Source organism: Stegodyphus dumicola, chromosome 2 (genome assembly GCF_044657685.1).
Source record: "Stegodyphus dumicola isolate Sdum_Otavi_A_Nest chromosome 2, ASM4465768v1".
Taxonomy (NCBI): domain Eukaryota; kingdom Metazoa; phylum Arthropoda; class Arachnida; order Araneae; family Eresidae; genus Stegodyphus; species Stegodyphus dumicola.
The window spans coordinates 188,104,861-188,128,483 of NC_140769.1; the positions used below are offsets into that span (position 1 = coordinate 188,104,861).

Genomic DNA, 23,623 nt, shown 5'->3' on the forward strand with positions numbered 1-23,623 from the left:
CCAAGATCCTTGGTTCAGGAAGAAGAATTGCTGAAATAGCAACGCTTGACGTCACAATACTGTACCATGAAGGTAATCAGGGAAGATTAAAAATTATGGCGGAACTTGGGCTGTCAGTTGGTTCATGTAGTCAAGCATGTCTATGTAAATTAGACGATCAACAAGTGAAAACTAGTGAATTACGCCTTTTGCAAAGCACAAAAGAAATGTGTAAGAAAAAGAGAAATAAACAAAAGGCTATTGCGGAGAACATATTGTTACTTGAAGCCAGAACATATTCACCTAGTGCATTTTAAATATATACACTTTACTTTTTTTTTTTTTTTTTTTTTTGTTTTTGGACAGTAACTTATACAGTATCCATATTTACAACCTGTATTGTATAATTTAGAGAATTTTAAGTAATTTTATTCAAATACCACTTAGGTATGAAAAAAATTAATCTCCAAATGACTAGCCTGAAAAAAAAAAAGTAAATTTGTGTAAAAATTGTAAATTTTCTGGTCAGTGAGTTGAAGTTTTTGTTTCATATTTTCATGAGTTGTGTGAACTTATTTTGTTTTTAGATGTTTTTATACTTGAGTATCCACATATAAATAATTATATCATGTATTTTATTTAATATGAACACTTAGTTTTCTTAAATAATGCATATTTGTTTGATTTATCAACAATTAAAAGTTGTTTAGGCCTAATTTTTTTAATCATAGCAGCCATATTTGTTTAGATTTGAAATGTAGTAGAATAGTGAATTAAGTCTTTCTGCACCTTCGGTGTCTTTTTGCGAGTGGGACCAAAAGGAAACTTTTAGTTTTGTGCACTGAAAAATCTGCCTTCTTGCATGCTGGCCGACTTGCTTGTTTTTGTGTAGAAACTGTAATTTTAATTGTAAATTTTTTAAAAAAATTGTTTTAACAGTATTTAGTGTTTTTATATTTTTCTATATGTTTCAACTTTTAATAAAAATATTTTGAATTTTTATGCATTTATGCCTTGTTGCGAGATGAGAACTGAATTAATTGAATGAGAAATATATCTCTAATGAAATTATAGTATGTTTAAATGCAAGAAAAAATGTGTATAATCTAATATTCTGTACAAGGAAGTCGTGGTGTACCCTTCAGCTTTTGGTAAAAGTTTACAATTGGCTGCCCCTTGTTTCTTGGCAATTCTTTTTTGACACCAAGATCGTTGACAGGAAGGCACAATTTCAAGATGGTCTCTATAGAAAACCAAAATAAGAAGTCAAAGAATTGCACAAACTCTGTGTTCATGTACACATTGATCTGTTTTCACTTTAAAAAAAAAAAAAAAAAAAAAAAAAAAAAAAAAAAAAAAAAACTAGAATTGTACAAACTAGGCATTGCGCACTGCCTTAAATTTGTCCATGTACACATCAATCTATTTTCATTTAAATAAAATCAGGAAGCTAAAAGAAAGTTAAAACTATAATGGTAACCAGAAGTGAGGTTTCATCCCCAAAATTAAAAAAAAAAAAAAAAAAAAATTGTCCCTAATCTACACTAGAGCTCAGCTTTTTTATATTAAAATTCCTTAAAGCATGTAAAATACTTTCTAACTATATTTTATGCACACGTTCTTTTTAGGCCGATCAGATTTTAGCGGAATACAAGGTTCTTTCATTGCTGTATCACCCAGACAAAAATCCTGATGATCCTAATGCAGGTGAGAATCTGTTTATTACATTATTGTTAAGATGCGGGAATAGAACTTTTTTATAATTTTTATGCAATATTGTTTTATTAGTCATGCAGTTCCAGAAAATTCAGAAAGCCAAGGAACTACTCACAGATCCAGAGAAACGAGCTTTGTATGACAAATGGCGCAGATGTGGTTTTACTATTCCATTTGAACAGTTTTTAAATCTCAGTAAAGCTGCTCATACTGTGAGTATTTTTGACTTAATTTTCGTATGATGATTCATGGTTGCAATGATTTAGAGGTAGATAGAAAAAATATAAATTTTTAATATCAAGATGTCAAGGGAAAATAAATTCGCATGAAACAGATTTTAAATTCTAAAACTGTTACTTTCACATGCTCAGTTATATAAACTTCATGGAAATACAAGTATCTGTTTTAGTATTGAAGATACTCTGGTTTACTAGTAGCTATTTTTCTCTGTTTTATTGTAGAATAATTTTCTTTAAATACTGTTGCGAATTTGGTATTTAAAAAGCTAATGTTAGTTCAGTTATAAATTAAATGGTTTTATTTCTCACGCAGTGCAGCGCGTGACGAATATTAAAAGAAAGCTAAGCCGGAAAAATTAAAAATACAAGAGCGCGTGCGTTAAATAATTAAATATCTCTTTTTGATTTCCAGAAAGTACTAGAAAATTCTAGCGCATGATTTTAAAATCTTATAAAAGGAGGAAAACATCTCAGTTTGTAGTAGTTGCTTAGTTTGTTGTTGTTTAGAAAACTGCTCTTGTTGATTGTAGCGAATTCGCGGATTAGCGTTCTTTAGCTGTTTTGAATTACGTTCTATTGGATATTTGAGTAGTTAAAAGATAACTACTGTGAGATATTGTAATACTGCATGATAATTTGAGAAAATTTAAGCATTTTTGTTGTGATAATAATAAATTTTTGTTCATTTTTCATCGGACTTGTGCATTCATTTCATAACGAACCCATACGCACGCAACAATTTTTGGTGTCAGAAGTGGGATTTGAATGCCAATAACAAGAGCGATGGAAGAACAATTCAGGCAAATGATGACTGCATTTGCTGCTTTCCAAGAAAAGATAGAAGGGGCCGTCAACTCCGTTAAGGAAGAAATGAAATTGGGCCAGGAATCCGTTAAGGAAGAAATGAAATTGGGCCAGGAATCCGTTAAGGACGAAATGAAAGCCGTTCAAGCTGGTCAAGAAGAAATGAAAAGAGAAATTACCTGCATAATAGAAAATAAATTTGAAGCTATAGAAGGCAGAATTGACACAGTTGAAAATAAAGTTGGACAAATTGAAAAAAAAGTTTCTTCCGTAAGAGATCAAATTGAAGAAAGAGTTTCTTCGGTGAAAGAAGAAATAGAAGAAAAAGTTTCTTCTGTAAAAGAACATATAGAAGGGAGAGTTTCTGCTGTGGAGGAACGAATTGAAGGAAGAGTTTGTGCCGTCCAACACCAAATCGAACAACAAATTGATGATAGGGTTTCTGCAGTAGCCAAAGAAGTGGATGTTTTAAAGAAATTCGTAGCGACGGCAGGGAACAATACTGATGGTTTTAAATTCTTGCCGATGCCTGCTCGTCCACCTCTGAAGCTATCCACATATGATGGGAAGACCTCCTCGCAGGTGTATAAGACACAATTTTCTATCGTGGCAGATGCGAATGGATGGGATTCCCAAGCGAAGGCCTGTCATCTCGCCGCTTCTTTAAGAGCCAACACAGCAGATATCCTTCAGACTCTTCCCGAAAACAAAAGGTTAGATTTCGAAGCTCTGTCCGGCGCCTTGGAGCTGCGCTTTGGGGAGAAGTGTTTAAAAGACTACAGCAGGCTCCAATTAAAATCTCGTCAACAGAAGCGTACCGAAACACTTCAGGAGCTCGCCATGGATGTTGAAAGGCTGTCCCATCTCGCCTTTTCAGAATGCCCGACAGAAACAAGGGAAATCCTGTCCTTGCAATACTTTATCGACGGCATCCGGGATACTGAAATACAGAAAGCTCTACGAATGGCGGATGTAAAAGATTTAAAAAGCGCTCTAGTGTACGCCATGAAATTCGAGGCAGCCCAGCAAGCCACTCATCGAGACTGCCACCCAGTCAGAGCTGCTCAAGTTCAGGAGCCAGGGGATCAAGTCACCACTCGTCTAGACGATTTAACTAGACAACTGAACGCCTTGAGACGGAATATTGGTGAGAAGAAACCGACCACTAAGTGCTGGAACTGCGGTGCTGAAGGACACATACGACGAAACTGCAGAACACCCCAGGGTACGAATGTTAAGACCGTTCCTAACAAACAGCAGGGAAACTAATTAGTGGCCATCTCGCGGGGCGGAGGTTGCCAGATAATGAAAAGCCCCAGTTCAAAGCGCTTCAGATTTCTGCAGTGAGAGGCGGCAGTAATGGACTTTTCATAATAGGATATATTAATGGAGTTCCCTGCAATATGACTATAGATACAGGAGCCAATGTTACCATCATCCGAAAAGATTTGGCTCAGCAACTGGAAAGCAAACTTATTTGGACTCCGCCATGCGTTACCCTCCAGACTGTGTCCGGTGAGAAGATCGACATCAACGGAAAAGTAAATGTTAACATCACATTTGGAAATGCCGCTTGCCATCACACGGCATATGTAGCAGAGATCACTGATTCTTGCATACTCGGATTGGACTTTCTAAGGAAATACAATTTTTCCTTGGACTTTAAAAATAACGAATTGCATTCTACATCTGAGGACATAGCGTTAATTGGAGTTAATGACGAAGAAGTTAAATCTATCCACAAAATTATAGCTCAAGATGATATAACAATACCCGCAAGAACCGAGTTTTTACTTCCTGGATCCATAGCCGAAAATAGAAATTTCCGCTACGGCATCATAGAATATCCCAATAACTGTAATAGCCCAAAAGGAGTACTAGTAGCCTCAACACTCGTCGACCTATCCAGAACGGTTATCCCGGTGAGAGTCGCCAATGTAACTGAGAAGGGGAGAATTATTAAGAAAGGTGAAGTGGTTGCAGCATGTACTCCAGTAACCAGCGTTGAAAGAAAGAGTAACATCCAAGAGTCCGTGTCCTCAGAGAGCATTACATCGGAGTTATTGCAGAATGCGCAATTAAACGATAAAGAGAGGAATGCTGCCGATCGCGTCATTAAAGATCTTCAAGTTGTTTTCTCCCGCTCGTCTTCTGACGTGGGTCGAACTAGTTTGACACAACATAGAATAGATACCGGCGATCATTCCCCGATCAAGCAACATCCAAGACGTCTACCGTTTGCTAAACAGGAAGAGGTGCGAACACTGTTAAAAGATATGGAAGAAGGCGATGTCATCGAGCCTTCAGTAAGTCCATGGGCATCTCCCATCGTCCTAGTCAGAAAGAAAAACGGCTCAACAAGATTTTGCGTCGACTATCGCCGGTTGAATGAGGTTATGAAGAAAGACAGTTACCCTCTTCCTAGAATTGACGACATTCTAGACACTCTTTATGGAAGCAAGTGGTTCTCAACGCTTGATTTAAAGAGTGGGTATTGGCAGGTAGAAATACAGCCTGAAGACCGAGAAAAGACGGCATTTACTACGGGACGAGGGCTTTGGCAATTCAAGGTGATGCCGTTTGGACTGTGTAATGCGCCGGCAACATTCGAACGTCTTATGGAGACTGTTTTGAAAGGCCTTTCCTACAAAGCCTGCCTGATATACCTGGACATCATCATCGTCGGAAAGAGTTTTGAAGAACATTTAGAAAATCTTAGGAAGGTGCTTCAGAAACTGAAAGAAGCCAATCTGAAGCTGAGTCCCGCTAAATGCAAATTGTTCCGAAAGGAAGTGACTTACCTGGGACATGTCATCTCTGCAGAAGGTGTGCGCACGGATCCTGAAAAGGTATCAGCGGTTAAATCCTGGGAACGTCCCGAAAATGTCCATCAGCTGAGAAGCTTCCTAGGTCTTTGCACCTACTATAGAAGATTCGTGAAGGACTTTTCTTCCATCGCAAGACCCCTTCACAAGCTGACAGTGAGCAAGCAAAGATTCTTGTGGACAAAAGAATGCGAAGATGCATTTAACAACTTAAAGGAAGCTTTAACATCTGCTCCAATCCTGACGTATCCTCAGCTCGATAGACCATTTATTCTCGACACCGACGCGAGCAATGAAAGTGTCGGTGCTGTTTTGTCCCAAGAAATAGATGGCCAAGAACGTGTAGTAGCTTACTGGAGCAAGTGCCTGTCTAAACCGGAGAGGAATCATTGTGTCACCAGGAAAGAGTTGCTCGCCATAGTTAAAGCTGTAGAACAGTTCCATCACTATCTATACGGCAGAAAATTCCTGCTCCGCACCGATCATGCATCATTGACCTGACTTTTAAATTTCAAGAATCCTGAGGGTCAAGTAGGCAGGTGGATACAGAGACTCCAAGAATATGACATCACTATCCGTCATCGTAAGGGATCATCAAACGGAAACGCTGACGCCCTGTCTAGAAGACCTTGCCAAGAAAACTGCCGATATTGTTCCAGGGTGGAAGCGAAATACGAGCTGCTGACTCCGGTCGCAAGACAAATTACAACATCAACATTGGCTGATCGAGAACCGTGGAGTGATGATGAAGTCAGGAAAGACCAGCTGGAAGACCGCAACATTAAACCCATAATTGATTTAATGGAGTCGTCAAACAGAAAACCTACCTGGCAGGACATTTCTATCTGTAGTCCTACAACCAAACAATATTGGGCACTCTGGGATTCACTTCACATTCGAAACGACGTCTTATACCAGAAATTCGAATCGGATGATGGGAAGACGTTCCGATGGCAGCTGATACTTCCAAGATCCCGCATTCCTGATGTCCTTAAAGAACTACATAACAGCCCTACAGGAGGTCACTTTGGAATAATGAAGACCTTACAGAGAGTTCGTGAGCACTTTTACTGGAATAATGCAAAGGATGACGTGCAAAAGTGGTGCCGATCTTGCGATGCCTGTGCAGGTCGGAAAGGACCGAAGAGACGCAGCCGAGGCAAGCTGCAACGTTACAACGTAGGGGCACCATTTGAACGTATCGCCTTTGACATCCTGGGACCTCTGCCATGAACTGCTGATGGCAACAAATACATACTCGTTGTTGTTGATTACTTCACCAAGTGGCCTGAAGCGTATCCTATTCCTGATCAAGAGGCTGTTACAGTAGCTGAGGTGATGATACAGCACTGGATTTCCAGGTTCGGAGTGCCTCTTCAGTTACATTCCGATCAGGGAAGGAATTTTACCTTGGTAGTAATCAAAGAACTATGCAAACTACTCGGCATTGACGAGACCCAAACGACGCCATTACATCCCCAGTCGGACGGCATGGTAGAGAGGTTCAATCGAACCATCCTTAATAACCTCTCATTAGTGGTTTCCAGAAACCAGCAGGACTGGGACAAGAAATTATCGCTGTTTTTACTAGCTTACCGCAGTGCTGTCCACAAGACTACCGGCTATTCTCCGTCACAGATGCTCTTCGGTTGTGACCTTCGTCTGCCTTGTGATCTATTGTTTGGCCGCCCTCCAGATGCTCCTTCATCGTCTGAGGAATATATTCAAGATCTCCAGGCCTGGTTTGAAGTGATGCACAACTTTGCACGAGAGCGAGTCAACTTAGCGACGGAGAAGATGAAGACCCGATACGACACAAGAGCTACTGAACATCAATTCCACGAAGGAGACAAGGTGTGGTTGTGGAATCCGACTCGACGGAAAGGACTTTGTCCGAAATTACAGTCACCTTGGGATGGCCCGTACACAGTCCTAAACAGGCTGAATGACGTCGTGGTTCGGATTCGTAAGTCTTCGAACTCTAAACCTCAAGTTGTTCATTACGACAGGTTAGCTCATTACTATGGCCATAGTACGTAATGTAAATAATTGTAAATAGTATCAGACCATGGTCCGTTATGTTTTTAAATGTGTATTTGATTTGATTTGTATTTAGTATTTGTTTTGTATTTAGTATTTGATAGCATTTGATTTGTTTAAGTTAGTTATTGTATTTATTGTTCATGTTGTTTGATATTGTAATGTAATGTTTATGCCACAGTTGTAAGTTTAGCTTCCTGTCCAGGGATTGTACTGCCCGGGACGTGCAGTCCTTGGGAAGGGGGCAGTGTTACGAATTTGGTATTTAAAAAGCTAATGTTAGTTCAGTTATAAATTAAATGGTTTTATTTCTCGCGCAGTGCAGCGCGTGACGAATATTAAAAGAAAGCTAAGCCGGAAAAATTAAAAATACAAGAGCGCGTGCGTTAAATAATTAAATATCTCTTTTTGATTTCCAGAAAGTACTAGAAAATTCTAGCGCGTGATTTTAAAATCTTATAAAAGGAGGAAAACATCTCAGTTTGTAGTAGTTGCTTAGTTTGTTGTTGTTTAGAAAACTGCTCTTGTTGATTGTAGCGAATTCGCAGATTAGCATTCTTTAGCTGTTTTGAATTACATTCTATTGGATATTTGAGTAGTTAAAAGATAACTGCTGTGAGATATTGTAATACTGCATGATAATTTGAGAAAATTTAAGCATTTTTGTTGTGATAATAATAAATTTTTGTTCATTTTTCATCGGACTTGTGCATTCATTTCATAACGAACCCGTACGCACGCAACAATACTATTAAAAAAATTTTAATAGTGTGTAAAAGCTATAAAAATTTTTGCTAGGTTGTAATTTTTTTCTTGCTCTTATTTAAAGCAAGTGATTACAATTAAAAAAAATCACAATAATAATATTTCTCTCTGAAGCTTGATCTAAGATTGTTGAATGTAAAATTGTTTTCCATTAACTTCTTATTTTCAAAATATGGGAATTGCAATTTAAGAAGTGAAAGCTAACATTAATTTAGTTTCAGGGGAAAAAAGTATTAAAAAAAATCTGAAGGCCTTTAGATTTTATATTATGCCCAAAGGGGAATTTTTTTTTAACATTTTGTGTGTTACCTTTATTTATTAAATATTATGTTCTTTGCACTGAAACCATAAAATTCAATTTAACAGCAGTATCGCAAAATAATTTTTAAATGAGCGTATCTTTAGAATTTCCAATACATAGTCATAGTCTAGAGATAAAAATTTTTTTCATGCAGTGTTGCCATTGCTCGCTTTGAAATCATTGAGTTTCTTAATAAAAAATTCATTAAAACTTTACAAAATATGAAATAATAATAAAATAAATTCCAAGTTCGGGCTTTCAGATGCCCATATTTTAATGGCGGACAACTTATTGAAAATTTGATGTCTCTAGGTACTGTTGTTTTATCACAGCATGAGAAACATACATACATTCATGCAGATTCTTCATTATTTAATTTCTTTAAATATAATGCAGGGCTCTAATATTTGGTTTCAATAATTTGAAGAGTGAACCGACATTTATAGGGAATCAATGCAAAATGCCAAAGTGAAATTAATAGCCCTTCTGGGCCAACGCCCTTTGCGCTAAAAGTTGAAAAATCTCTGTAATTAAAAAAAATATAGAAAATTATGTATACCAAATCCTTTGAAATGATGTCGATAAATAAAAAGCACCAGTATGAAATCAAATAATTATTAAAACAAAAATTTGAAGTCTTTGGGTACTTGGAAGCAGACAAATAATCGTGAAATAATTTATTTGTAAAACAGATGCTTTATTGCACTAATAATGCACAATGAGAGAAATTGCTAAAAAAAAGGACTTTTAAATAAGTGCAAAATTTGACATTTTATTCTTCTAAGAAAGCTCATTCATCTAAATGGCTTCAAAAAAAAATCTTGTTATAAAATTTCTGAATTTATATGTTATATAGGCAGTGGCGTAAAAAAGGAAGGCTTAGTGGGCCCTTGAATGTCTTGTTGAAGTACATTTATATGTTTAAATGTAAAAGAAGGCGGATATATATATAATAGAATGGTTTTCTTTAAAGTTTTTAAAGAGCCCTGTATCTGCCTCATGATGCATACAGGGGCCCTTGGAAGCAGATAAAACAGCTGAATTCAGCATTGCATATACCCAACTTCAACTATGGGTTTATTTATTGCGAGAACAAATTCTGAATTTCTTGAGGTGAACTCGTATCAAAAGCAACAAAAATAAAGGTGCATTAAGTTAGGACTGCTGAGGTTTACTGAAATCCCCAGTTTTAGGAAATGATTTTATATTGCAGTTATATATCAAATTTTTTTGTAAATACAAAAGAATGAAGTGGCTGAAGTAAAAATTGTTATTTCTTCTGGGCATTGTAAACTTCACACCAGTTTTTGTTTTGAAATGTGGTTACACAACTAATTTATTTAGTTATATCTCATGATAAAAGTTCAGTTCAGAAGAAAATTTAAAAAAAGATTAAAATCTATCTTCTTCCTTTCTTTCTGTTAATTTTTTTTTGCAATTCACATTTTTTTTTTTTTTTTTTTCTTCAGTTGTCAGATTTGAATAGTTTATAACTATTCTGATACAAATTAATTTCAATACTTTTTGTGTATATAATTTTAGAAAAAAATATCCAAGTCAATTAGCTTAATTAATTTTTTTAACTAATAATGAAATCTTATTGGGTATGATTCATAAGGTAATGATGAAAATATATTTGAACTTTTTCTATCATATAGAAGAAATGCTACCATATAATGAATGATAGTTATTGCAAATACTGACCTAATATAGACTCTCATCTTTATAGGCCTTTCGCACTGGTCATTGTAACAGAAAGGCCGTTGTAATAAGCGTTGATTGTGCTAACATTTCTAGCATCTTTTTCTTAAGAATCTTAACTATTTAGACACTCACTTTCCAAATCAGGGAAAATATAAATGGAGTAGATAGCTAAGACAGCTATTTTACATAAACAGTGAATATTTACCTGAAAACTTACGATACCCAATGGAAGCTTTTCATAATTATATAGGATAAATAAGAATATTACCTAAAAGCTTCTTATAAAGCTTTTCTCTGAAATTTTTCATAAATGTTTAATTTTTTTGAAGGCATTTTTGTAATTATTTATATTAGATATACACTCATGTCCATAAATTAAGGATAATTTGGAGTCACGCGGAAATCAAACTCTAAAATAAATATATCACCTGTAAAATCACTACACACATCTTCAAGAATCATATGCAAATTTCAGGAAGTAACCAGATGACACCGATGGTACATCACAATGACGAGAGTGTAAGAGAGTGATATATAAGGAATACAGGCAAAGAAGTAAAATTGTTCACAGGCGCTTTATAAGCATTTCAGGGCAATAACCGAATAGTTATGACACAAAGGACGCATTTGGATGATTTTTTACATGGTAGAATTATCGGCCGTCTGGAATGTGGCCGTACCTAACTGGAAGCATCAGACGAACTTGGAATTGCCCAGAGTGTCATCTCCAGGCTTTGGCAACGATTCCAAGATGATGGTAATGTGAGTAGACGTTACAGCACAGGTCGCCCCAGAGTTACAATGCTGAATGAGGACCGGTATTTGGCAGTTACTGCCAAAAGAAACAGGCGGAGCACAGCCTCAGACCTGTCTCGTCAGCTCTCTTCAGCCACTTGTACGACAATTTCAAGGCAGACCGTGTACAGACGCTTAGGGCAGATTGGTCTATATGCTCGTAGACCTGTCAGATGCATTCCACTTACTGCAACTCACTGTCGCCTGTGGTTAGCCTGGAGTAGAGAGCATGCATTGTGGACACTGCATGCTCTCATGTGTCATTCGTGTTCTGTTTCATAGTCAAAATCTTCTAACATCAATGCCTAACATGCTGTTTGTGTATTTAAGTGTTTCTTGTTCATCATCATTTTGAACGCATTACAGTCAGTAATAATTTTGAAGTGTTTTCCTAAAAGATAAAGTGTACATTTTTTCAAGGCTTGAATTACAGCTAGTACCTTAAGTTCATAACTGGTAAATTTATTTTCTGCATCAGATGTCTTTTTATTCATGTAATAAACAGGATGTAGGCATTAATCATAGAATTTTTGCATGGGTATACAACCATTACCATGGATACTAGCATCAGTTTGCATTTTAGTACCGCTGTGCTGATACGGTTGATGCTGGGTACGGGTTTTTCACATAAATGTATTTCAGAACATTGAAAGTGTTTCTTTCGTTGTCACTAAAGTGAAAGTCATTACCTTTCTTAAGGAGATCACTTAATAGTTGAGAAATTATGGAAAAATTTAGAATAAATTTGCGAAAATATCCGGCAAGACCAAATAAACTTTGAACTTCTTTCAAACTAATCGGTTCTGGAAAATTAAGGACCACTTTCAATTTTAAAGGGAATAGAAAAACTTTACCTTCTTCAATAACATGACCCAAAAATTTGATTCGCTTCTTCAAAAAACGAGATTTCTTGAAATTAATCTCTAGTCTGTACTTACTAGCAAGGTTTAAGACTCATTCAAGCCATTCGATTCCTTCTTTGAGAGAGGACAAGAAGATTATTACAACATCCATATATGCATGAGTAGACTTGTGTGATGTTTTCCGACGAGTCCAGGTTTAGCTTGCAGTCTGATTCTCGCCAGACTTTCATATGGAGAGCTCCAGGTACCCGTTACCACCAAGAACTGAACCAAGGTTTCAGAACTGGCCTGCCTGTTCAAATTGGAACCATGACAATTGAAATCTATCGGGACGTCATTCTAGAACAACATGTACGTTTGTTTCGGGGTGCAATGGGCGCACAATTTGTGTTTATGGATGACAACGCCCGTCCTCACCATGCAAACATCGTAAGCGAATGCCTTCAATCGGAGGATATCACCCGTATGGACTGGCCAGCATTCTCACTGGACTTGAATCCAGTAGAGCACGCGTGGGACATGCTTGGCCGACGAGTTGCAGCCCGTCAACCTCCTCCTACATGTCTACTGGAACTTAGAGCGTTGCTTTTTGAGTGGTGTAATATCCCCCAAGATCAGATCGATAATTTGATACTCAGCGTGCCTAGGCGTTGTACGGAGTCCCATACCAACCATGTAATATTGGTTATTAACCATCATACCAACCATGTAATATTGGTTTGTTGTAAATAGGTTTTTTTTTTTTTTTTTTTTTTTTTTGTAATTTTCTCCAGGGAGAAAAAACCGCTAATTTTTTTAATAATATCAAACATATAGTATCTTTTTTTTGCTGTTTACCTTTTGTTTAATAAATAAGCTTTACAAATAAGTCAAATTTGTTTTGCTTCTAACACTTCCTTTGCCTGATTTTGCATTATCCTTAATTTATAGACATGAGTTTATTTTATGCATGTGTCTAATCAGAGTTGAGCTGAGATTTTACTGAACTCCAAAAATGAGAGGCATGAAATTAAATTAGGCAGGAAAATAAATTAATGCTTTGAAGACAATGGTGAAATGTGATCAGAATCCCAAAGTCTAAAAAAAAAAAAAAAAAAAAAAAAAAAAAAAAAACACTTCAACTGCAATATTGGTCAGAAAAATTCTGCACCCTTAACCTCTTGACTCTGAGGATTGTTATTGCTGACAACCTTCCTTGTTCCTTGTTTGATGACATCCACACTACTCACAAATACATAGCTTCAAAAATCTCTTTTCATTTTCCCTCAACAATAGATTGTTAGCTTGGGGCAAAAACTTTCAACGTGTTTCACATAATTCACTTAATCTCTAGAACTCTGCACTAATACTGCCATCTGAAAGATGCAATGCAATACCATAAAATGTTATAAAAAAAGTTTTTTTTTTTTTTTTTTTTTTTTTTTTTTTTTTAATTAAAGGCAAATGTAAAACTTTTAAAAAAGGAAGAAAGCTATTATCAGAAAAATGCAAGAACAAAAATGAACAGTGATATGGTTTGAATGATAAAATATTTACTGCAAAAAAAGGAAAAAAATTCAATATTTTTTTTTTTTAAGTAAATGAGAATATAAAGAATACTCAAACAGAAAAAAAATTTTAATATCACAGAAATGCAAGAGGATTTGGTCAATATATGTATGTACACAGCTACTGTATACTATATTGACTGGATCTCTGCATTTAACAGCTCTGTAATTTTATCATGATTCAGCAGATTTCATTTCATTTCCAAACATGAGTTCGAATGGAGCTGTTTTTATATTGCGTTGGTATGTTGAATTGATCACTTGCTGAATTTCACCAAAGTGTGAATACCATTTTGACGGATTTTGAATTGACAATTTGGAGAGAACATAAATTATGACAGAATTCATTTCAATTTGTCCATTGGCACGAGGCAGTCCTGTAGTAATTTGAATGTGCTAGATACTGTTGGTTGGACAATAATCTTGAAAATATTTCGAAGTAAATATACTTGTAATGAGTACTCTGGAGTGGTCCTAAATGATCAATGTGATATGTATGAAATGGCACATCTTGTTTGGGTATAGAATGCAGCATACCTTCTTGTTTGCCACATTTATGATTAATTAATATGCAAGGAACACCTTGCAATACAGTTGTCAATTTCATCTTTAAGTTTAGGTATATAAAATTCTTGTTTGAAGAGGTCTTCAGTTTGTTTAAAAGCGAAATGTCCACAAAGATGTGTGTCCTTAATTATATCAGTTTGCATTGATTCTGGTAATTCGTTAACATCTACAAATTTATAAAGTAAATCAGCTTTAACACAATAGTCATCATAAGGCTTAACTTTTAAGACTTCTTTGATAGCTCAGATGTGATCATCTTGCTCTTGAACATTTCATATTTTCAAAATGAAGCTATCTTGAGTGATGACCATAACAGGGACTCTGCTCAGTGTGTCATCATGTGTCATTCGTGTTCTGTTTCATAGTCAAAATCTTCTAACATCAATGCCTAACATGCTGTTTGTGTATTTAAGTGTTTCTTGTTCATCATCATTTTGAACGCATTACAGTCAGTAATAATTTTGAAGTGTTTTCCTAAAAGATAAAGTGTACATTTTTTCAAGGCTTGAATTACAGCTAGTACCTTAAGTTCATAACTGGTAAATTTATTTTCTGCATCAGATGTCTTTTTATTCATGTAATAAACAGGATGTAGGCATTAATCGTAGAATTTTTGCATGGGTATACAACCATTACCATGGATACTAGCATCAGTTTGCATTTTAGTACCGCTGTGCTGATACGGTTGGTGCTGGGTACGGGTTTTTCACATAAATGTTATTTCAGAACATTGAAAGTGTTTCTTTCGTTGTCACTAAAGTGAAAGTCATTACCTTTCTTAAGGAGATCACTTAATAGTTGAGAAATTATGGAAAAATTTAGAATAAATTTGCGAAAATATCCGGCAAGACCAAATAAACTTTGAACTTCTTTCAAACTAATCGGTTCTGGAAAATTAAGGACCACTTTCAATTTTAAAGGGAATAGAAAAACTTTACCTTCTTCAATAACATGACCCAAAAATTTGATTCGCTTCTTCAAAAAACGAGATTTCTTGAAATTAATCTCTAGTCTGTACTTACTAGCAAGGTTTAAGACTCATTCAAGCCATTCGATTCCTTCTTTGAGAGAGGACAAGAAGATTATTACAACATCCATATACCACAAAACAATACCATCATTAATTAAACATAAAAAATTGTGTTGAGAATTGTAGAGTCCAAAAGGAACCTTGAGAAACTGAAATTATATTGACATTCATGTGTTACAAATGATATATCTTCCTACTGTCCCTGTTTACGTCAACATAGAAAAACCCATTTTTAAGATTGATCGTACTAAACTCATGTGATTGTTCGATCTAGAATATCTTCAGTTAATGGAAGTGGAAACCTATCCTTTACTATGACTTTATTAAATTTCCTGTAAGCAATACACAAACGAGGTATTCCATCTTTCCTTTTAGCAATTACAACTGGGCTACAATATTCTGAAGAACTAGATTCTGTTATTCCTTGTGCTACTTGAGCATTCATTCATTCATACATCATTCATACAGTGCATTCAGCTACTTGAGCTTCAACAATTCTTTTTTCTGAAAATGGCAACCTACAAGGCTGATGAAATATAGGTGATTATTTTTTATCAAAATGTTCATTTTTATGTTTGTTGTTCTAGTCTTACATTGTACATAACTTGAAACTAATTGTTGCAATCTCTGAAAATATTCAGAACATCAGATTCAATATTTACTTCACTTTCACCCCCAACTGGAAGAATAAATAAAGTATCTATTTCTTTTATGCACTGAGATCTATTTCTAATTGTTACTCCATTATCATTTATTAGAATTACACCCTGCATTAACACATTACGATGACGACACTACGATGACGTCACAAGACATAACATCATTTTCCACTACACAAATGTCAGCATTATACTTAAAGTCATCAATTTGAATATTTCCTTTAAAATAGGCTAATGGTTCTATTCAGCATTTTACAAACCACATCAAAGTAGAAGGACATAATTCTTCAAGCAATGTCGCTTGACTCCCAGTGTCTATTAATGATTTTACTGTTAAATTACCAATCATTACATTTTGTTCAATTTCGATTCAACATTAGCATTCAAAATGGCTACTTCTGCTTTCTAATTTGTTTTAGGACATTCCAAAGCTTTATAACCAAAAGTTTTGCATTTAAAACATTTAATTCCCTTATCTTTATGAATACAGTTTTTGGAAATATGATTTTTCAAACCACAATAAAAACTTTTTTTTATTGTTTGTTATTTCTGATGTACCAAATGAAATACTTAAAATATTAGAAATTAAGGTTAGCTCATTAAATGAAAAGTTTTATTCTACATCTTCTTCTAATTTCTTTTGAAATTCGTCACTATCTGAAGCAAAGTCAAAACCATAAAAGTTTCTAATTCTCTTTCAATTTGATCTATCGTCGTCTGTATTGAAAATTAATCTATGTAAGGTTCTAATTTTATCTGCTTTACCATGCTTCAGTGCAACATTGGTTTGTTTTATTTCACTTAAAATCTGTCAAATATGAAAACAAAATCTACATACCTTCTAGCTTTGAAGTTCTTCAATATGTAATCCATTTGAAAATGGGTGAACTTTACTATTCCAGATGCAATGGTGATCAGGATCTAACACAGATGACCTAGCACAATCCAACTATGGACAGGAAATCGAAACAACTACTTCTGACACCATAGTTATGTAGAGAAAAGGTTGATGATGAATAAGCCTTACTGTAATCACCATTATAATACATCAAGTAATGCTAAACTAAGGTTTATTTATTTACATTAGAATGAAAAGAAAAGAAAAAAGAATAATCGTCAAAATGTTTTGGACACATCTATCCTTGCTGTTGTTTAGCTCTTGTCTTACTGTGAACTCATCTAGATTGCTCTTTTACATAATCTTACTCAGTTACGGTTCCCACAGTAATAAATGTTCAGTGCCTATAAAATGATTCATAAACCTGTGTGACTTTTAATAAAATAAAACTACAACTGAAAGAAACTGATGTCATAAACAGTAAATTTCACTAAAAAAATTAATTAATGATTTTGGTTTGCTGGCATTGTTTAAATTTTATGTAATTATTTTGTATATTAATTTATTTCTGTATAATTCATTATCATGATCAAATAACCAATAGACACATTTTTTAAATATAAATCAAAGAAGTAGCTGGGCACAATTTGAGTATTTAATTTGGCATAAATTTCGCAAATTAAAAAAAAAAAAAAAAAAAATCATGGTATGTTATTTGCAGTTCTCAATTTTCAGAACATGTCATTCACAGCATTTTAAAATTTTTTTCACATATTTACTAATATATAATCTGTTAAATCCATTATTTCCATTAAACCAAGGTCCAAAAACCAATCTTAACATTAAACTTTAAATTTATTAATATGAGTGATTCTTGTGGTTTACTATAACATGTATTGCGTTGGGCACTATAAATGGCATATTACTTTTCAAATTGTTGCCACCAAATATTGTCGCCCTGTATTATTTTTAAAGAAATTAAATAAGGAAGAACCTGCATGTATGAATGTATGTTGCTTGCATTGTGAAAAAAATGATAGTATCTAGAGCCATCATATTTTGAATAATGTCGTTCTCCACTAGAATATGTGCACCTGGAAGCCTGAATTTTAATTTCCAATTTGTTTTATTATTCATTTCATACTTTGTAAAACTCTAATGCAATTTTGATTAACAAACTCAACAGTTTGAAAGCCAGCAGTGACAAACACATTTTGAAATAAGACATTTTTATCTCCAGCATGTGAGACTGTTGCTATTCAGAAAAATGTAAGGTTTAAAAATTTTCAAATTTGTTAATTAAATCTTTCAGTTTTAATTAACAAACTTGACTCCATGAAAGCAATGTGTCGCCATTGCCGAAAGTAAAATTCTTTTACCTTGCACATGTAATCGTGTTCATTAAACCTAAGATAAGAACCGTTCATTAAAACCTCAGATACTTTCAAATTTAATCTGGAAAGTTACTAAATAATAAATTGAGCAATTTAAAAGCAATAAGCGCAGTTCAGCATTTTTTTTCTTCTACTTTTTCGTATGATTGATTTAAATAAACATGCATTAGAATCATGAGAGGTTTAATTAGAAACATTCAATATTCTTGTGAAATAATCCTAACTGAACTAACTATAATCATTATACAATTTTTCTTTTTTTATGATAACTATTTTAGGCAGCTAGTTTTTTTTTTTTTTTTTTAATATAGTGACTATAAAAATATGTATGGCAAACTCTTAACCCTCTGTCGGGAATCTTAATGATATGCTGTTTTTAAATATTTTGTGATTTTTCTGTTGAACTGAATTTTATGTGGCATAAGTGAGATGAACATGATATTTAATAAACTTAACAGATAAAAAAATAATAATGAAAAGACAGAAAATTATTAGTCATCTTTCTAAGAAAGCTGAATATTGATATGATAAACTGAGAAAAGACTAAAAATTTTATTAAAATGTTATGCCAAAACTTAACACTGCAATGGGAATTCCAAATGTATACTGCTATTCAACTTTTGAAAACCTCGTGATTTTTGTTGTTCGACTTTATGTAGCGTAAGTGCAAAGAAAGCAATACTTAACCCCCTTAACATACAAATAAAATACAGGTCCAAAAAATACCATTTAATTTGGCTCTACTGTGGACATGTGCATGTTTAGAAACAGATTGTTATATTTTCAAATTTACATTGTCATATAACAATAATAATATACTGCTTGGTATTGGCTGAAGATAGTTCTTGATGTTCTTGAATGTCAATGGGTTATTAACAAAGTAGAGCTCAGCGAGAGCATAAAAACCCATACAAACCCTTTTGGGTGGCAGTTAAAATCTAAAACATTTCCTCTTTTTTTTTTTTTTTTTCTTTCTTTGAATACCGTAAATTTATTTGGGGTGCCTAAGAAATTTTTTTGCGTAAGGGCCCAAGAGTGTTAGTTATGCCACTGTATACAGGATGATTTAAATTTTTCAGAAAAGAGTAAATCATGTATTTAAAAAATAAGAATATGTATTAGCAATTGCCATATAAATTCATTAAAGATATAGGAAAAATAAGAACTAAAGTAATACATATAAAGTAATACATATGTTTATTAGATGAAAGTATAATTTCAGACTCAATTCACTCAAAGTTCATTTCATCTATAATAAGTGAAGAGGTGGACACCTTCACGATACTCGGAGCCACATGTTAGAGCTCAATATGTGTCTTGTTAGGTTTGTCAAGAGCCATACGAGCTCTTTATTTAATTTTGAAAGTAGTAATGGAGTTTCTGAATGTAAAGAAATGCTTGAAGTAAACTAATAAGTAAGACACAATAACACGCTGAATAAATACTAATTCAGAAGTCAAACAACAACAACAAAAAAAAGCAATAGCTATTGACAGGGGCTTTTCACCCAACATTATTAATCAAGCAGTTAAAAAATTCTCATCTCAACACACTAAAAGGCACACTCTTGTTTTAGGAGATTATAAAAATTCTGTTGTCATTCCCTTCTTTCCATCAATTAGCTACAAAGTTGCACATATTTTGCAGAAATTTAACTTTCGGGATGTTTATTCTCCCATCAATAAAATTCCGAGTTCCATACTCAAGGACCCCATTCCGGATATGAATTCCTGGGGTATTTATAAGATTCTTTGCCAGTGTGGTTTAATTTACATTGGCCAAACTAAGAGAGTCTTAAAATTTCGCGTCAAGGAACATGAGGCATATGTTAGAAAAAAGGAAACCCAGAAGTCTTCTGTTGCTCAACATTGTTGGTCCGAAAATCACACTTTCAATTTTTCTGCTGCCAAAATTATTCAAAAAACATCTTCCATTGGAGAACTGGATTTTCTAGAGACATTTCACATTCATAAAAATCTTTCTGTTCTAGTTAACGATCCTAATTCCAATCCAAATTTGCCTTTAAAGAAATTATGTTTTAGTTCTGGTTTCACGAACAGATGGCGCCACTTGCTTATTCTTGTCCAGGCTTTCTTATCTTATCTAATCATTATTTCCTATCTTGTTCATTTGCAGTTTTGCAGCTGAGGATGGTGGTTCGGTAAAACCATCGAAACTAGTCCTGTGAAAAATTTTGTAAATATAACGCTGATTTTTGTTGTTTGACTTCTGAATTAGAAACTAATAAGTGTTTCAAATCATTTATATGATTAATGTGATTTTTTAAAATTCGAATGACCAATCGAGTTTTTTTTTTCATGCTCTGTATTCAATAAACTATGTTTTTGTATGGTACAAATTATAAATTTCTGTATAGTACTGAATAGATAATTTTTTCACTCCCTCTTTGATAGTCTGTGCATTGGGTAACTAAAAAACAGAAAGATCTGATGTTAGAAAATGCTTGTGATCTTCCTGAAAATTGCTGTGAAGAGAGAAGTACGTATCAGTGTTTTATGATATACAGAATTTCTTTTTTAAGTATTGTAAATTTTCAGACAAAAAGACTCGAGTCCATAAACATATAAACCATGAGTATGTCATTGTGTTTTGTCATCTGTAACATTTGCTTAGTCATATTGAGAATTTTCAGTACTTTTCTGTTATCATGACCAAATTCTACATGTACAAGGTGTGACACACACACACACACACAAAAAAAAAAAAAAAAAAAAAAGTTTGGTCCAATAAATCATTGTACTTACATAATCAGTTATCTGTGACATTATCACCTTCAAAGTAGTTCCTTTCAGCATATGCACACTTCTGCATTCAGTGCTACCATTGCTGGTAACAGTTTTGGAACGAGGTTTTTCGAAGGCCCTTGAGGAGATTTTCTGTTTTTGCCTGAGCCTCTTCAGCTGAGGTAAAATTGATTTCCTTTAAGTAAGATTTGTACTTTTGGAAATAAAAAAGGTCGCATGGAGCCAAATCAGGTGAATAAGGAGGATGCTCCATCACAATAATGTTTTTGCTGGTCAGAATATTAGAAACCCAATATAGCAGAGAGTGGTTACTTACATGTATGAGAATAAATAACACAGAACATACCTGTTGGGAGTTTGGAACACAAGTGAAGTTTTATTGGCTTGCACAGTTATAGAAGTGTATAAAAACAGTGGTGCCATCTATGGGCCAAGAACATATTAAATGTTCTTGGCCCATAAATGGCACCACTGTTTTCACACTCCCACTTTAGGTTTAAATATTATTATCCTAATTAAATACAATGAGAAATTACCTCAGCACACGTACATGTAATAAAGCATTAAGTTGCATTAGTCTTCATTTTAAACCCATCATCTTTGCACACATTTTATGTTTTGCACTGTTTAAATTTTTTGTCAAAAAGTCTGCAATCGTATCATTAGTAGTCTTATAATGTATGTCAGAGTGCTGAAGTTTCACAGCTTCTCGCACAAAATGGTGTTGTATATCAATATGTTTCGATCTACCATGATACACACTATTTTTGCTGAGATTAATAGCACTGTTGTTATCGCAGTATAATAATACTGGCTTTGCAGTAATAATCCCAAGTTCTGTAACAATTTTGTTGAGCCATATGGCTTCTTTAGTAGCTGCAGGAAGAGCCATATATTTGGCTTCTGTTGTACTAGTTGCAATGGTAGGTTGACGCTTACTACACCATGATACTGCACCACCTCTACTGAGGAAAACATATCCAGTGGTTAATCGTCGATCCCCAGCATCACCTCCATAGTTTGAGTCCTTGTAACCAAGGACGTCAGTACTATAGTCCTTTGAAAAAGACAATGTAGCATCAGTAGTGGCTCAAAGATATCACATGATGTGCTTGACAGCATTCCAGTGAACCCTTGCTGGATTATTGGAGAACTGGCTAAGGAAATTCACAGCATAAGTTATATCTGGTCGTGTTGCTTGAGCTGCATAAAGAAGACTTCCAACGGTAGCCCGATAAGGAACAGGTAGCTTTTGTTCCTTACTAGTTGGTATCTGCAGTTTAGGTAACACTTGGTTTTGGTCTAGTGGTGTTTTTACACCATGAGATTCATGCATATTATATTTGTGAAGCATACTCTCTACATACTGGGTTTGACTAAGGCTAATGGACCTTTTAGTTCTATCTCATTCAATTTTAATTCCTAAGCAATAATTTGCTGGTCCCAAGTCTTTCATTTCAAATTTTTCGTTAAGTTGTTGTTTTACCTAATTTTTTAAGTTCTATGTTATTGCTAAAAATGAGTAAGTCATCAACATAAATAGTGACAATAACTAGTTGTTTATTTCCATTTATTTTAGACACAACTATCAAAAGAACTTTGTCTCAGTCCCATTTCTATTAAGCTCTTTTCTAACAGTTGGTACCATATTCTACCACTCTGCTTTAAACCATCTAATGCTTTGTTTAATTTTAGGACCTTTCCCTTTAAGTTTTGCTTGTAAAATTCACTGAAACTGTTTGGAATTTTCATATAAATGTCTTTATTTATAGTTCCCTGTACAAAAGCCATTACAGCATCCATTTGTACAATTTCCCAATCATATACAGCTGCATCAGCTAATAAAACTCTTAATGTTACATAACGGACAACTGACACAAATGTTTCAATACAGTCTGTTTCCTCAATCTGAGAATAGCCCTTAGCAACTAAACGTATCTTCTATCTTTCAATCTTGCCTACTGAATTACATTTAATTTTGAAAACAATCTACAATGTTCGTATTATAGGGTTTCTCTGCTATTTCCTACGTTTTGTTTTTAATATGACCTATTATAGTCTCACATATAGAATCTTTCCAATGGTTTGCATCATTTCCCTTTAATGCTTCAATGGTTTTCAGTTCAGAATGCACATCATTTGTTGCTGCTGCCAAAGCTTTAATAAAGCACATATCATCTAAATTTGGCATTCACACTTCTGGCATTCCGTGTGTGTCAAAGTCTTGATAAATTTTCAGGAATCTAAGTTTTCTGTTCTGGTCAGCATAGGTAGCTCATCAACTATATTACTGTTATTGTGTCTATCATTTTGAGCTGTATTATGTTCATCGCTATCAGATTTAATACTATCATAAACTAATTCATGATGATCAGATTGAGTACTATCATTAACCATCCTTTCCAATTCATTAGTCTGATCATCAGCTATTTCATTCTCAATATCTGAAAATGTCATAATAATGCTCCCACTGAATGAAGATTCATTATACAATTTTTGCTTATTACATGCCTTTTTGTGGTACATTTAATTTTCAAAAACTGTACACTGCTCAAAAAAAAAAAAAAAGGGTGGGGAACAGTGCTATATCTCCCATTCTACTGGGCCGATTGACAAAATACAAACTGCGTTTTTCATGTCTCAAAAGCACGACTTAGGATATATATTAGATTTATGTATAGCACTACTTTAACATAGGTATTTTGACACAAAATCGGACATTTTCTGAAATAACATATCGATTTTTTTTCCATATTTCAATTCTACGACTCAATTATGCCAGAATACCAAGT

General features: G+C 34.2%; 1 protein-coding gene across 1 annotated transcript in view; it reads left to right on the forward strand.

Moving 5' to 3' along the window:
• The window catches only part of LOC118197726 (J domain-containing protein-like), an 80,748-nt gene that overhangs the window by 21,122 nt on the left and 36,003 nt on the right, over positions 1 to 23,623 (forward strand). The window contains exons 2-4 of the mRNA XM_085811551.1: positions 1,608 to 1,686; positions 1,768 to 1,907; positions 20,481 to 20,565. Of these exons, the coding sequence (XP_085667677.1) occupies positions 1,608 to 1,686; positions 1,768 to 1,907; positions 20,481 to 20,565 (304 nt within the window). The remainder of the gene's footprint in view (positions 1 to 1,607; positions 1,687 to 1,767; positions 1,908 to 20,480; positions 20,566 to 23,623) is intronic.